Source organism: Peromyscus californicus, unplaced genomic scaffold (genome assembly GCF_007827085.1).
Source record: "Peromyscus californicus insignis strain IS unplaced genomic scaffold, ASM782708v3 Scaffold_16__1_contigs__length_79575227, whole genome shotgun sequence".
In the NCBI taxonomy this organism is placed as follows: domain Eukaryota; kingdom Metazoa; phylum Chordata; class Mammalia; order Rodentia; family Cricetidae; genus Peromyscus; species Peromyscus californicus.
The window spans coordinates 13374936-13389341 of NW_026294458.1; the positions used below are offsets into that span (position 1 = coordinate 13374936).

A 14406-nucleotide genomic window follows, 5' to 3' on the forward strand; every position below is an offset into this window, starting at 1 on the left:
GCCACCCATGGCCAGCAGTAGCCCTCTGGGATGGTGCAGGTGCAGGGTGCCCCTCCACTCCCTCCAGACAGCAGCATGGGGCTGAGACAGACAGGCGGACAGGTGGCTATGGGAGTGGGGCAGACAGGGTCTCAGGGAAGGACCGAGCAGCCTTGGTCAGGGTGGCCAGACGCTGGCTAAGGTGAGCTTTGTGCAAGCCTTACCGCTCAAGCCTTGCTGCCCTTGGATGAGGAGGGCCTAGGACAACAGAGCAGAGCTTTAGGGACACAGCAGAGGCTGGGGGACAGGGGGCCTGGAGGCTGAGCAGTCTCCCCAACTTCTCTTCACAGAGACTTCAGCAACAACGGGACTTCCCAGTGGTGAGTGGACCCCTTTCCGTGATAGGGCCCCAGCCTCCCCTTGGCAAAGAAAATCCATGGGGAATCACCCTTCCCGGGTAGGAGGGTCCTTGTGACAAGGCACAGTGCAGAAATGGCCGGAGCAGGCAAGGAGGCCCTTGGTCCAGGGGCAGCCGGGCCTGTCGTCAGCCCCTGGACTGTTTTGATTTCCATACTGCAAGGTGTTCTGAAGGCTCCGTGGCACTTTCACGTGGCCTAAGATTATCCCCCAAGGATGGCTTTCAAGCTCTCAGCCTCCACTCAGAAGCCCTGAGCTCAATCCTTTAAGTCATAGAGCTGGGGATGGAATCTGCTTCCCTTCCCTGCAGGCCAAGTGCAGGCTCTGAGGTTAGCCCTGCATCCAGGAGGGTTGGGCAGGAGCCAGTCCCAGCCAGCCGTCAGCGTTTGGACTTGGTGCTGGAAGGCTTCCCGAAGGAGGTGCCTCAGGCAGCTTGCACAGGAGGGGAGGGGCAGGGGAGCTGTAGGGGGAGGAAGAGGGCTGAGCAGTCCTCAGAGCCTGCTGAAGTAACAGCTTGAGCTCAAGTCTGCTTACCTCTCATTGGCAGCCCTGAGCATGCGACCAAGGTGGCGCTGAAGGTGGTGACGCCCATAGTCATCTCTGTCTTCGTGCTGGCTCTGTACCTGCATGCCCAGCAGGTGGAGTCCACCGCCCGCCTGGACTTCCTGTGGAAACTGCAGGTGGGTGGCCCCGGACTAGAGCTGCATGGGGGAGGCGGCAGGCCCCACTGTACCACTGGAACTTGGTCTCCTGCTCTGGCGTCCTCCTGTCGGCTGCCCTGTGCTGGTGGCAGGCCTGCTCCCTGCTCTCTGGGGGCCAGGAGACGGAGCCCTAAAGCATTCCAGACACACTCGCCCGGACAGTGTCCAGACTGGACACTGGGGTCCCAAGCACTGTCTCACACTGTCTGTCTGTGTGTCGTCGTCGGGCAGAAGTGCCGGCAGATGTGGCGGGCTGAGCTTTGATGGGTCGCGAAGTACCCACTTGGGCGCTAGGAGGGGAAGGAAGTCAGTAGAGGGGTGGGGCCTGGGAAGAGCCTGGCCAGGTGTGGGTGGCTGAGCATGGAGACTTCTCCAGAGGGAAAGGAGTGTCAGAGGTGGAGGCAGGAAGCCCATCTAGGTAGTACAGGCCAGGGTGGTGGGTGATCAGGGACTACATTGCTTGACCCTTGCTGCCTTCCCTGTACCTTCCCCACCCCAGGACGACAGCCAGCGCCTGGCTCGCCAGCTTGCATGCTTCATGCCCAGGGATTGTGTTCGCCTGGAGGAAGGGATAACTAGAGGTCAGGCGAGGGGTCTGTTTGCTAGCGACAGCCCTGTACCTTGTTACCTGGTGGGCCAGGAGGAGGCCCATTTTAGAGGGGCCAGGAGGAGGTGCCTAAGAACGCATGCCAGGGAAAGATGGCTTCCAGGTCGGCTGCCTAGACCTTTGATTCCAGCCCGTCCCATGGCTTAGCCCAAGTCCAGCCTCCACATCTCTCCTGGCTCCTCTCCTATTTCCAGACCTTGGCAGGCCACTTCTGTCTCACTTCTCTTAATGGCAAGATTCGAGATTGCTGGCTGGGCAGGAGACCCCGCTTTTGGCTGGATGCTGCATGCAGGCGGCCCTCTGGTAGTTCCTTCTGTAGGGTGTACTGCATGGGACCTGGCTGTCAGGTCCTCGGTCCTCGGTGGAGGTGCCCTGAGGCTGGGGGCCCAGGAGCATTGCTAACTGTTTTCCTTGGGGGGTGCCCCCCCCCCAAAGCCCTGACTGTCCGTGAGCTGAGATCCCACTCGTCATCCCTCTTCTTTGAGAAAGTCCCCAGAGTTGACCAGGCTCTGTGGGACCGAGGGCGCATGTCCTTCCATCTCTGCTCACACCGCCACCTCTGTCTTCCTCCATGGCTCCCCGGGGTGCCCCTCCCGAGATGGTTGCCACTGTGCACCCTGGCTGTGTCAGAAAGGCTTCAGGCAGAGGTAGCCTGTTGCTCGCCTCTGCTGAGTGGCTCGACTCCAGCCGGGGTGAAGCCCTAGAATCCAGAAAGGATGGGGAGCTGTGTTCCTGTGCAAGCTGAGGCCTCCCGGCTCCAGCTAGGTCTTGACCCTCCCAGGCTGAGTAGCAGTCCCGGTCTCCGCTACAGCAGGAGGGACTGTGTTGGGGAAAGGGACAAGACTTGTGTCACTTTGTCCGGAGGCCCTGCGCTAAGTTAAAGCCACTTGAAGCCTCTAGTTCTCCTTTATCACTAATGTCCTTCCACTCTGTCCCACAGGCCATAGGAACAGGAGATTATCCTTCCCTTTGACGTCCCTCCTGCCACACCCCTTCTGCATTTTCATCTCTGTTTTTGGTTTGCTGTGTGTTTGTGTTTTTTTCATACATGCGGATGGATGCAAGTGTGTGTGCAGATGCATGGATGCCTGTGAGTGCGTGAGGGCCAGCGAGCCCCGGAGATGCACTTATCTCCACCTAGAGGTGCTAGGATTAAAAACTCGTCCCACCATGCCTCGCTTTAAAAACAACCAATGAAACAAACCACAACCAAAACATGGGCTGTGGGGACCAAATGCAAGTCATTGTGGTCGCAAGCCAAGCACTTGAGGACTGAGCTCTCTCCCCAGCCCTGGGCACGTTTTAAAATAATGTCCCATCTACAGAAGTGCTGCAAGAGCTACAGAATGAGGTCCAGCAGTCCCACTGTTCTAGTTTGCGTTTGTACCCCACCCCATACTTTCCAACACATATCCGTCTGTGTTGGATTCTCCAGTCTGTCTTTCAAGACCAGGCCACGCACTGCCGCCTTCCCCTTCCCTGAAGGAACTCACCCTGGTACTCTGGCCACATCATGCTTTGCCAGCTGTCCTGATTCTGGCTTGAGTCATCTCCCGGAGTTCTCTGAATTCACTCATCAGGTCTCCTGGCTTTTCTCAACTTTGAGTCTTAACCAGTCATAAAGATCTTGTTAGTCCAAGTCTTTGTGCACACATGGGCCATGCGTTCCTGGAGGAGAGTTGGGAGAGGTGCTGGGCGTAGTCAGTGTCTACAGCCAGGCAGCTCCGCATTCCTCATCCTACCTGTCATGGTGTGGAGCCTATCACCCGCTGGAGTTGCCCCCAGCCACACTTTTCCCCTCTGGATACCTTTCAATACGATGTTACAACAGTTTTCTGATCTTCAGAGAATCATCAGTTTCAGCCTCTGTGTCCATTGATTCTTTCCCGTGTCTGCTCACATAGAGATGCCAGTCGGTAGCTTGGTGTGATGGCACATGCCTATAATCCCAGTACTTGGGAGGCAGAGACAGGAGGATTGCTGCAGGCTTGAGACTAGCCTGGTCTCTATAGCAGGTACCAAATGAGCCAGGGCTACACAACAGGGGCTGTTCTCAGGCTTCCCTCACCTGCCAAAGAGAGATGTCAGCCGTGATGCTCTGCGTCTGTCCTTCCTTCCTTCCTAGGTGGCACTGGACTATAAGAAGTCCACAGACATTAATCTGCTTCTTCATTTACTCATCTATATTATCACCAGTTCACAGATCCTTAAGCTCTCCGGTTATGATCTGCCCCTTGCTAGTTATTTTCATGCTCACATCACTGTAGGTTTGGCTAACACACATTTCACCAAGCCGATGGCTGCCACTGGACACATCACCATTCTTCCAGCACTCCCTTCCCTCTGGGCATAGCAAAAATGTCTCAGCTTTGTGGGTATTTTCCTGGCTTCAGGCCAGGACTCAGTGACCCCCTTCAAGGACTTCTGACTCTTCCTGGTGGAGAATCGTGTTTAGAAACTGAGATCTGAGCACTCAGTAGCTCATCCAGTCCTCTGAGGACACAGCTAGGAAATGTGTATCAGTGGCTATGGAGACAGAGAGCCTCTGCGTGCATATATGCTGATGTGTGTACACCACTTTAGTTTATAATTTTTAAATCCTGAGCTCCTTCCAGAACCCCCTCTTCGATCTAGTGCCTCTGGCTTCTTTCAGGCCCACCCCCCCACGGCAAGAAACCCACCTCCCCTTATCTCTCCTAGTGACGGATAGCTTGGTAGTAATAGCCCCCGGCCCTCATGCTCCCTCTTCTGTCCTTCCCCTCAGTCCCTCTGCTCTTTGTATTCTGCCTCCCCACCTCCACAGTGGTCCCTTTGCTTCCCCAGGTTCTGAGGGCTATGCACTAGGATGGGGACATTGACTTCAGTGTCCCCTGCTGTGTGAGTAGAGTGGCTTGTCCTGGTCACCAGCCTATGTTTGCTTTCCCCTGAAGCTGACCAGCAGGCTTGTGAGGGCAGCAGGTCTTTCCATCTCCTATTCTTCTTGGCTTTGGGGAGCTGGGAGGACAGCAGCCAGCAGCCAACAACAGAAACATTCCAGCAGCAGGCCTTGCAAGGGAGAAGAGGCCGTTACTCTCCAACCTTTCACTGCCCTTTGCCTTTGTACCTGTCTGCAGCCCTGGTAGGAGGGTGTGTGCCGAGAACTGGCTCAGAGGCAGATGGCTTGCTGTTCATGGGGAGAGACATGGTCCAAGTGCCCACCTCATAGGAACATGAAGTCACCAGGCTAAAGGCTGGGCAGGAGATCGGTGCACACCATTGGACTTACCTGGCAGCTCAGGTTGGCAGGAGTAGGGATGGAGGGTGTGCAGAGGTCTCTGGGTCTCAGGGTAGCCCGAGTTCTCCCAACCACACTTCTAGTGGTTCCGAAAGTCACCCAGCTGTAGAGATGAGATCCTTTTACCTGGGGTTCCCAGGGCCTTCTGCTTTGGGACTGACTCTCCATGCCCTCTGGTCCTGTAGCCTTGGGAAGGGGTTCTAGATCCTTCTCTTGAACAGCCACTGTCCGCAGGGAAGACTGGGACCCTGAGATACAGCCATGGCCCGGCTGGAGAATCTGGTTGCACTGAAATGTCTTTTTGTAGTGGAAAGCCCAGATACACTGGGTGGGTCTTTTAAACATCCCTGATATCGATACTTTCTCTGCCTGCCAGCCCACACAGCCACTCCCAGGAAGGGGACCATTTTGTCTGCCATCAAGGGTGGGGGATACAGCTGACTGCACTCTGTAATCCATATGTGCCACTCTGGTCAGGTGGCTCCTTACCACACCTCTCCTGTGTAACTCCCCCTCTACTTCAGCCTCATATGGGCCGGCGTTACCTTCCTGGTAGAGCTCTGCACCGGAAGATGAGTGGCGACAGACTCCATCTGTGCAGACCCAGGACCCAAACTGGGGGAACCAAAGTCAGTGAGGTGACGTCCCCTCCCCACTCTAGCTGACATCATTCCCCCTGGCCTGCTGGCCTTGGCTGGCTCCAAAACAAGTCTTCTCTAATGGGAAGCAGATATGGGCAGGGCCTGGGTCAGGTTCCTGAGGGACCAGTCCGGTAGAGTTGTTCTGGCAAGCTGCTTTCCTGATTGCACTTCCTAATCTTGAGAAAATGCAGGGTTAGAGCGTGGTGGAGGGCTGTGTGGATTTGGATCTCTGTTCTCAGCTGCCGCCGGTTCCAGTCTCGGGGAGATGTGTGTTCCCTTCTCTGCTCCTCTCCTCCGCGTGTTTCGTTTGCCAGAGCCAGTGGATCGTCGGCCGCTCCTCCGGGTCTCTTCTCATGGTCAGGCATGCCGTTTGGAGAACACGAGGAAGCAGAGACGGCTGTGAGGGGAGGCAGTGGGCACCCTGAGCATTGTAGAGCCATTTCTGTCCCCGCTCACTGGGCCCTCTGTCCCCAGGCCACAGAGGAGAAGGAGGAGATGGAGGAGCTGCAGGCCTACAACCGGCGCCTGCTGCACAACATTCTGCCCAAGGACGTGGCTGCTCATTTCCTGGCCCGCGAGCGGCGCAATGACGAGCTCTACTACCAGTCCTGCGAGTGTGTGGCTGTCATGTTCGCCTCCATTGCCAACTTCTCTGAATTCTATGTGGAGCTGGAGGCCAACAACGAGGGGGTCGAGTGCTTGCGGCTGCTCAATGAGATCATTGCGGACTTTGACGAGGTGCTCCCGGGGCCCCAACATGTCCCTGCTGTCCCCTTTCTCTGTCTGGCAGAGGCTCTGAAGGCAGGAGCCTGGCTGTGTCCCCGGTGCCATCATGGCTCCTGGCACAAATTACACCTTAAGTGTCCTGCCTAAGGTCACTGTGTTGACGTGTGGGAGCTGGGGTGTCTGCCCCTCTCCTTGAACTTGAGCCATTGTGGCCCCAAGGCAGAGATGACCCAGTATATTTTAAGGGCTTTGAGAGCAGGAGGGGCCTGGGCAAAGGAAGAAGGCAGGCAGGACACAAGCCATTGCTTCATTTAAACCCTTGCCGAGCACCCAGTATCTACAGGCCAACAGGGAGGCCTCTGTCATGTCAGGAGTAGGGGATAATCCAGAGGGATGAATATGCAGCACTTGAAGGTCTGCTGCCCCAGGGTATTCAAGTGATTAGTTAGGTGAAGGTGTCTGTGAGGATTCCAGCAGCCTGGGACCAGAAAAAGTGACTCACTAGATAAAGTTGGGGAGATTTCCATGGGTAAGGGGCACATGAAACTCCCTTGTCAAGGGCATGAGACCTGGTAGTGATTAGTGACCTTGTCCTCCAGGGCTCTTGGTGTTGGTTTAGATAGGTAGGCCATGGGTCCTGTCTCGTGGAGCAGTGTGGAGGAGGCCCAGATCTGCCATGGAGCCTCAGGTACCTCCCTCTGAATTGATGCCCTGGCTGTATAAGGAGGGAACTCGTAAAAACCAGGCCTCCGCGTCTCCTTCCCCCTCCCACTCCTTCCTGTGAACCCCTATGCCCCAGCATGGGAGAATGACTCAGGCCTGAACCCCTTCTGTTTAGATCATCAGTGAGGATCGGTTCAGGCAGCTGGAAAAGATCAAGACCATAGGTAGCACCTACATGGCTGCCTCGGGCCTCAACGACTCCACCTATGACAAGGCCGGCAAGACGCACATCAAAGCTCTCGCAGACTTCGCCATGAGGCTGATGGACCAGATGAAGTACATCAATGAGCACTCCTTCAACAACTTCCAGATGAAGATCGGTGAGGGGGTTAGGGGGTGGGGCACTTGGTGGGCTCTCTCATGCTCATCACGTATCCATGTCTGTCTAATGGCAGAAGGCCAGTCTTATGCCAGACTTACTCAGTAAAAATGAAAAGCAGTCAAGCCAAATACTCGTTGCATGTTCAATACAAAATGTGCGTGTTATTAGCATATCACAAACTTATGAACATATACTCTGATAGCAAAAGTGGAATACTTTATGAAAGTAATCAGATAATACTGACAAAATGATTTTATTTCAGCTTTTTCTGGCATTTTAAGACAGGAACTCTTGGCAGCCTTCCGACCTCAGCCTCCCAAGTGCTGGGATTATAGATGTGAGCTTCCATCTCTGGCACATTTTAGCCTTTTAAAGCAGCATAATCTTAAGCATCTCTTGTGTACCAAGTGCATGCCTGGTGCCTGCAGAATCCAGAAGAGGGTGTCAGATCCCCTGGAACTGAAATTACAAATGGCTGTGAACTCCAGTTCTCTGGAAGAGCAGCCAGTGTTTTCTCTCTAGCCCCTAAGGCAGAGACTCTTAAAGCAAGGGGGGTCGGTTACTGCTGAGCTCTCGGCGTGAGCCAAGCAGCTACTCTGAACGCTGTGTAGTCCACACAGGCTGGGACAGGCACTAGGGAGGGTGTGATGTGCTAAGCTTGTGTATCTTCACTTGACTGCAGCCCTGTGTTTGTTTCCAGTACTGAGGATGAAACTCAGGGCCTCACATTTTTTTCAGACAAATGCTCTACTGAGTTATACCTTTGGGCTCCATCTTCAGCAAATGTCTGTGGGATGGCTTTAAGGGAGCTCACTTATTGTGTGTGTGCATGTGGAGGAGGTGAGAAGACAACTTTCAGAATCAGTTCTCTCCTTCTACCATGCAGGTCCTGGAGATTGGACTCAGGTGGTCGGGTGTGGTGGAAAGCCCCTGTCCTGGCTAAGCCCTATCATCGGTCCCAACCATTTTACTCAAGTGTCAACAGTGCAGAGAAAACCCACATCCATCTTTGTACTCACACAGGCCCCCTGCTCCATCCACAAAGTGCTCCCAGAACTGCAGCTCTGAGCATGCCTCTTGTGGAAGGCACAGAGCTGTTCTGCACAGCACAGCAGCAGTTCATTTTGCAAAGGGAACTTAGGCAGGCCTCCCTTCCCTTGAGATTTGTAGTGGTGGAAAGCTTTCTAAAGAGCAGATCTTTGTTCTGGTCAAAAGTTTCATGCATTATCAACTCCCTGAGTATGTCTCAAGTCATAAATGATTCAGATGTCAATTTTTTTTAAGTAACAGTAATTCACAAAAATACTGGCATTTCAATTCTCAAAATTAGCACATTAAACTGAAATATTGCATCACTAAAAACCAATATTGTGATCATTAATGTCCCCAGGAGATATTTCGTTCTGGCCCAAGTGTCGGGAATCAGGCTCTCCCTGAACAGGGCACAGTGCTTTGTGGATTGAAGCTGGCTGCTGAGGGCCAGGCATCTGCTGGGGTCAGGAGCACCTGCGTATGCCAAGAGATGAATGCTAGCAATGGCAAGCAAGGTGTATGTGGGTCTTAAGCTCACGAGTATGGCTGATTTCTGTCTACACAGGGCTCAACATTGGACCTGTAGTGGCTGGGGTCATTGGGGCTCGCAAGCCTCAGTATGACATCTGGGGCAATACGGTGAATGTGGCCAGCCGTATGGACAGCACTGGGGTGCCTGACCGCATCCAGGTGAGTACACACTCAGCTACCACTCACAGAATTCACACGAAGGGCTTCTGTTACCAGGTTTTCACTGCAGACCACACAGTTCAGAGTTTCTCTTCAGACCCAAGGGTGATGTGGTAGTGAGGGCTGACTCCCAGGTTTGGCAAACAGGAATGGGCTAGACCCTCAGTCCCTTGGACAGGGGTCTGCCCCACTGTGCTCAGTAGAGGGTTCTGCACAGGTCTGGGGGCTGAGTGCTAATGGGAAGCCTGGGCCTCCCCACCCCAGGTATACAGGAGGAGCAGACAGCTGTAGGGGGCAGTCACCCAGCAGAGTTTGCAGTTTTCCAGGCCTAGTGAGGATGCTGGTGTCTCTACAGTTCCAGCATCCAAGGGGAATGGGACTTACTTTCTCTTTCTCCATCCTTTGCAAGCTGGTGTCTGTGATCCCTGGGCCTGCAGCTCTTTATCCCTTCCTCCCCTTCTGATACAAGATGTCCTGCCACATACCTGAAGGTCCTGGTGTGCTATGGGAAGTCAGCTTCCCTGGCCTGTTCCTACAAGTGCTAAGTGTACAATTGTTTCAAAGGCATTTTTGCTGTGTCACACTGCTTCAATGTCCCCTCCTTTGTCTGGCCTGCCCAACTGAATGGTTGGGTGCTGTCCAGGGTGCCAGGCCTTTCCCCACCTCCATTTTGTGCCAAGGAGAGGAGGGAGAAAGGCTGTATGGGTAGAGTGTCTAGCTCCCCACTGGGGCCCAGTGTGACACACCTTAGTCTTGCCATGTGGGTTCACTCAGCAATGCCCGGCAGCTTCATGGCACCCCAGCCAATGGGAGTTCTGACAACCCTCAGCATGGCACCTGTGCCATCCTTTACCCCTCTCACCCACAGGACAATATAACTGATGAAGCCCCAGTGAGTTTTGTCTGCAGAGCCAAGACAGAGACAGACCTGGGCTCTGAATGGCATCCAGGGTCTACCGCTGGCTAACTGTGACAGCAGGCAGGCAATGCACATCCTCAGGCATAGGCATAATAGAGACAAGAGGTGGCGTTCTGTTCTGTCGTGGAGCCATACTCTAGACAAGACCCAAGTCCTACCCTCAGCTATTGGCAGTGTCTGTTTGTCAAGTTCCTTGGGCAGGTGCTCCTCTGGAAGGCAGTTTACGGACCCCAGCCTTCAAGTGGCACCTTAAGTGGGCCACACAAGGTTCTTGTCACAGTGCCCAGCACAGGGAAGTGCTGAGCACAGCTACCACCACTTTTTCCAAGTGTCCCCAAGAGCCCGTGGTGGAGGGCCTCCCGCACTCTCATGCCAAGGCAGCAGCATGGTGTAGGCACACAGAGGTAGGTGTGCCCACAGCAGCTCATGGGTAAGGTCACTGATGGCCTGTCTTCTCCCTTCCTGTGCCTCCTCAGGTCACTACAGACATGTACCAGGTGCTGGCCGCCAACACATACCAGCTGGAGTGCCGGGGTGTGGTCAAGGTCAAGGGCAAGGGTGAGATGATGACCTACTTCCTCAATGGAGGGCCTCCCCTCAGTTAGCAAGTGCCGGCTAGAGGTGCCAGCATGCTGGCCTCCGAGGAATGGAACCGCTTCTTTGTGCACCGTGGGCAGATGGGGCCTGCGCTCCAGTCTCACAGCCGTGCTGGTAAAATTTCCACTTTGACTCAGAAGCAACTTCTGCCTTTGCTGGTGGGCACGGCCTTTGGCCTAGGCCCAGGGTGCCAGCGTCCTGCGAGCACCAAGCTGACCAAAGATGTTTCCCTTGGCAGAAGATTCCGATAGACTTGAGTTGAGCCTTGAGTTTGACAGGTGCTGCTGCTGCATGATGGAGGTGCCACTGGAGCCTTCATTGGTGGCGCGGCATGGCACACGGTGGCTGGCTGGCCTGAGGAGAGACCTTGGCCATGATGGGTAGGTAGGCCGGCTTGAAGCTGACTGACCTGGGGGTGTCCAGGGATCTCTAGGGTCTGCTTTTCCATGGTGGAGAGGCCAATGCCCCCCGGTGGTGTTTTGGGGGCAGGAATGCAGGAATCGGAGAGGCGTGGCCTGTGCCACCCTCTGTCCACACCTCCACGCACACAGACAGTGCCCTGTAAGGGAAACAGGACTGTTGACAAGGGGGAGGCAAGAGGACACCAAGCAAGGAGTGGTGGCTCTGAGCAAAAGAAAATATTTATTAAATAAAACAAAACAAGTTTTCTGTGCCCTTCTTTAGACTATGCTAGTTGTATGCGTGTAAGAGACACACAGCGAACGAGGATGCCCCTGGGGTAGGGAGGCGGGAACCCCAACTTGTCTTTTTGTACTTTTTATTTTGTATTGTTGAAACCTTGGAGATTAACAAATATACCAACTTCTCTATTTTGTAAATTCTCTCTATTAGGAAATAGCTGTACACAGCAGGGCATTTCTGCTCCTCTGTACTGGACGTATGTCAGGGTGTGTGCTGGTGTATGTGTGTATTCATGCTGTGGAGCCGTTCCCTGCAGGGTGTGTCCCATCACTTCAGACCTGGCAGTTTTTGGCTTTCCTAGGCACAGCCAGAGCAGGGGTGTGTGTTCTTTTGGGGTACTACACATTTCAGTTAAGTAGAAGATACTTCTCTTTCTAACCCCCATCTACACACATCCCACTTCTGAAGTAAGCAAGTGCAAACAGAACGAGAAGTCAGAAGGCATTGCTCCCACCCCAGACTGTTTCCAAAGCACTCTGCACTCACTAGTGCTGGCTCTTCCTCTCCCAGAGATGTCGCAGGAGGCTCCCCTCCCTTCCGAGGCAGCTCCTACAGATTCCTGGGAGTTCAGGAGTGGCTAGGGGGCATCCAGGCTATATGGCCTGTTCAGCTGGCCCAGGTGCTGTCTCGGAAAGGGTCCCTGTGACCTGGGGATGTAATGTGTAGGCCCCAGGTTTGGGGAGAGGGTATGGCCTTGCCTTCTACCTGCAAAGACAGGAATAGTTACCCATGGGGAAAATTAACAAAAATATCTAGTTTTGGTGGTAGGGGACAGTTAAATATACGGAGGGGGAAATACTATTTTTATAATTTCTAAGAACACATTTGGAAAACGAAAAACTTGAATAGCATCCTTCCTGTCTGTGCCCAGATCTTTTCATTGCTTCTCAGGGCGCATTCTTCTCCCCTCTGACAGGACAGTAGAGTCTAAAAGGGGAGGTGGCAGCTGTGTGCTGGCTCAATGTTACTTTGATACCCACCCTCACCACCCTCACCTCCCTCGTTTGAACACAGCCCCCAAAAGCAAAGTATGGACCCAGAACTGCCACACCTGCCTCTGTTCTGTGCCCTCCCCTTCACCCTCGGGCTCTGCACTGCCCTCGCCTCTGGCACAGGGGGCTGCTTCTCTCAAACTCTGCCCAAGTTCCCAGCCCTCCACATGTCCCGCCAGTGCTGGCGGGTTTGTGTTTTAGCTTCCAACCAGAGTAGAGTGTGCGTGCTGTGTTTATCCCGTGTTCTCCTTGGGGGTCAAGGCCTTGTGGAGGCTCCTCCCCATTCCAGCGGTGACTGGTGACAGCGTGCAGTTCTAGCTCTTCGTTCCCTCTAAGGGGTGTGTGCACTCTTTTTATTCCTGCTCTTGCAAAAATGATACAATTATGATTTCCCATGGAAATTGAAAAGTCTATTTAAATAATTTAACTATTAAAAACACTTTCACTGGTAATGTGTCCTGGTCTGATTTTCAGCTTGGGTCAGGGCGCAGGAAGATATGCCAAAAGGAAAACAAAGATTAGCCAGACAAATGGGAGGACCTGCAGAGATGGGCAGGGATGGCCAACTAATCTGACCTGTACAGCTGGAGACAGCTGCTACCACATCGGGATGGTCACCATACAAATACCATCTCGCTAAATCCCCCTGGCCACATTTCACTGAGGAAGAAAGTGAAGCACAGGAAGCTTGTACTGTTGGCCCAGGGCCACACAGCTGCTAAGTAACAGGAGCTTCAGAGCAAGTGTACTGCTGTCAGCGTCACAACGGGACCCTTTGCAGCAGATGCCATTCGCTATATCCATCACATTCAGGATTAACTGGGTCCAGGAAACAACTCTAGAGAGGCATGGGCAAATTACATGGGAACCAGGTAACATGAAGGAACCTGTGAGGGAGACTCCACTAGCCTCACTGTAGCAGTAGCCACAGAGTTTTGGGCATGGCAGGCCTAGACATCATTAGGGTTTCAGATACACATGGGAAAGATGTATATTACAGAGGCAGGGGCTTAACTCAGAAATTAAGCTGGGGTATACCAATTAGAAAACTCAATGATGAAGAAATTCAAAGTTGGCAGAGTATTGTCAACATGGCTTTAATCCCAGAACAGGCAAATCTCTGTGAATTTGGGACAAGCCAAAACTATGTAGAGAGACCCTATCTCAAAAAAAAAAAAAAAAAAGGAAATAAATTAAACTTCCCAGCTATTATTGGTCCCAGCTCCTAAAGAAATCCCACCTGCTATGGCTGGGCCTTCAGGCAGCCCCTGAAACCACATGTATACACACACAGCCACATGATCACCCAGAAGGGGCAGCTCAAAAGTCCTTCCCATATCCATCACGCCCAATGAGCGAATCCCAGAAAATAGATTCAGCTCTACATTTCTTCTAAAGCATATCCACATTAGAGAGCTAAATCATAGAACTTATTAGAAAACATTCCACTGGTATTTGGGTCAGGTTCAAACACCCCATTCCTGTTTGTAGCTAACATGGTGAGTAAGAGTGTAGCATGAAATTAACAAGGAACTGGTGGAAAGCCACAAGGACTTCCTGTATTGGAGAAGATGAAGCGAAGTCTGTCACGGAGCCGTGCTACTTTATGAATTTCCAAAAGCAAATGTCACCCGAGAGGCATAAAGTTCTGAGGCTGAACTGAGGTTTTTCACCTGGTGAATTATGGGTATCGGGCACAATGCTTCAACAGCCATACAATAGTAACAACAGACCTTGAACTTCTGGGCACCGGGCAGCAATGCTGAACCCACTCACCTGGGCAGGAAGCACTTAAGACACTGGGAGGTGAAATCCTGGGAAGCAGGGCCAGGGAGCCTAACTGCTCCCGAGCAGGAGAATGGTAACAGCAGCCACGACTCCAGGAAACCATAGCTTTAGTTGTGTTACCACCTAAAGTAAAATGGAATACTAAAAAGAATGAATGCGTACCTCGGAGCACGTTTCTCTCTGCTGTGGCTCAGAAACTGCTTGCCACTTGCCCAGGATGCTCTGTCCATAGCTAAGGTCTGTAGGAGGGGACACGTCACTTCTCAATGTCAAAAATCAGTGAGTGGGGTGCTGAG

The 14406-nt window shown here is 53.1% G+C and overlaps 1 protein-coding gene across 1 annotated transcript in view; it reads left to right on the forward strand.

Annotated features, from left to right (window-relative positions):
* Positions 1 to 12774, forward strand: part of Adcy5 (adenylate cyclase 5) — a 145753-nt gene extending 132979 nt beyond the window's left edge. Inside the window, exons 16-21 of the mRNA XM_052740435.1 lie at positions 330 to 359; positions 944 to 1076; positions 6094 to 6357; positions 7184 to 7388; positions 8988 to 9112; positions 10508 to 12774. Of these exons, the coding sequence (XP_052596395.1) occupies positions 330 to 359; positions 944 to 1076; positions 6094 to 6357; positions 7184 to 7388; positions 8988 to 9112; positions 10508 to 10636 (886 nt within the window). The 3' untranslated portion in view covers positions 10637 to 12774. The remainder of the gene's footprint in view (positions 1 to 329; positions 360 to 943; positions 1077 to 6093; positions 6358 to 7183; positions 7389 to 8987; positions 9113 to 10507) is intronic.
* The last annotated feature ends 1632 nt before the right edge of the window (positions 12775 to 14406 follow it).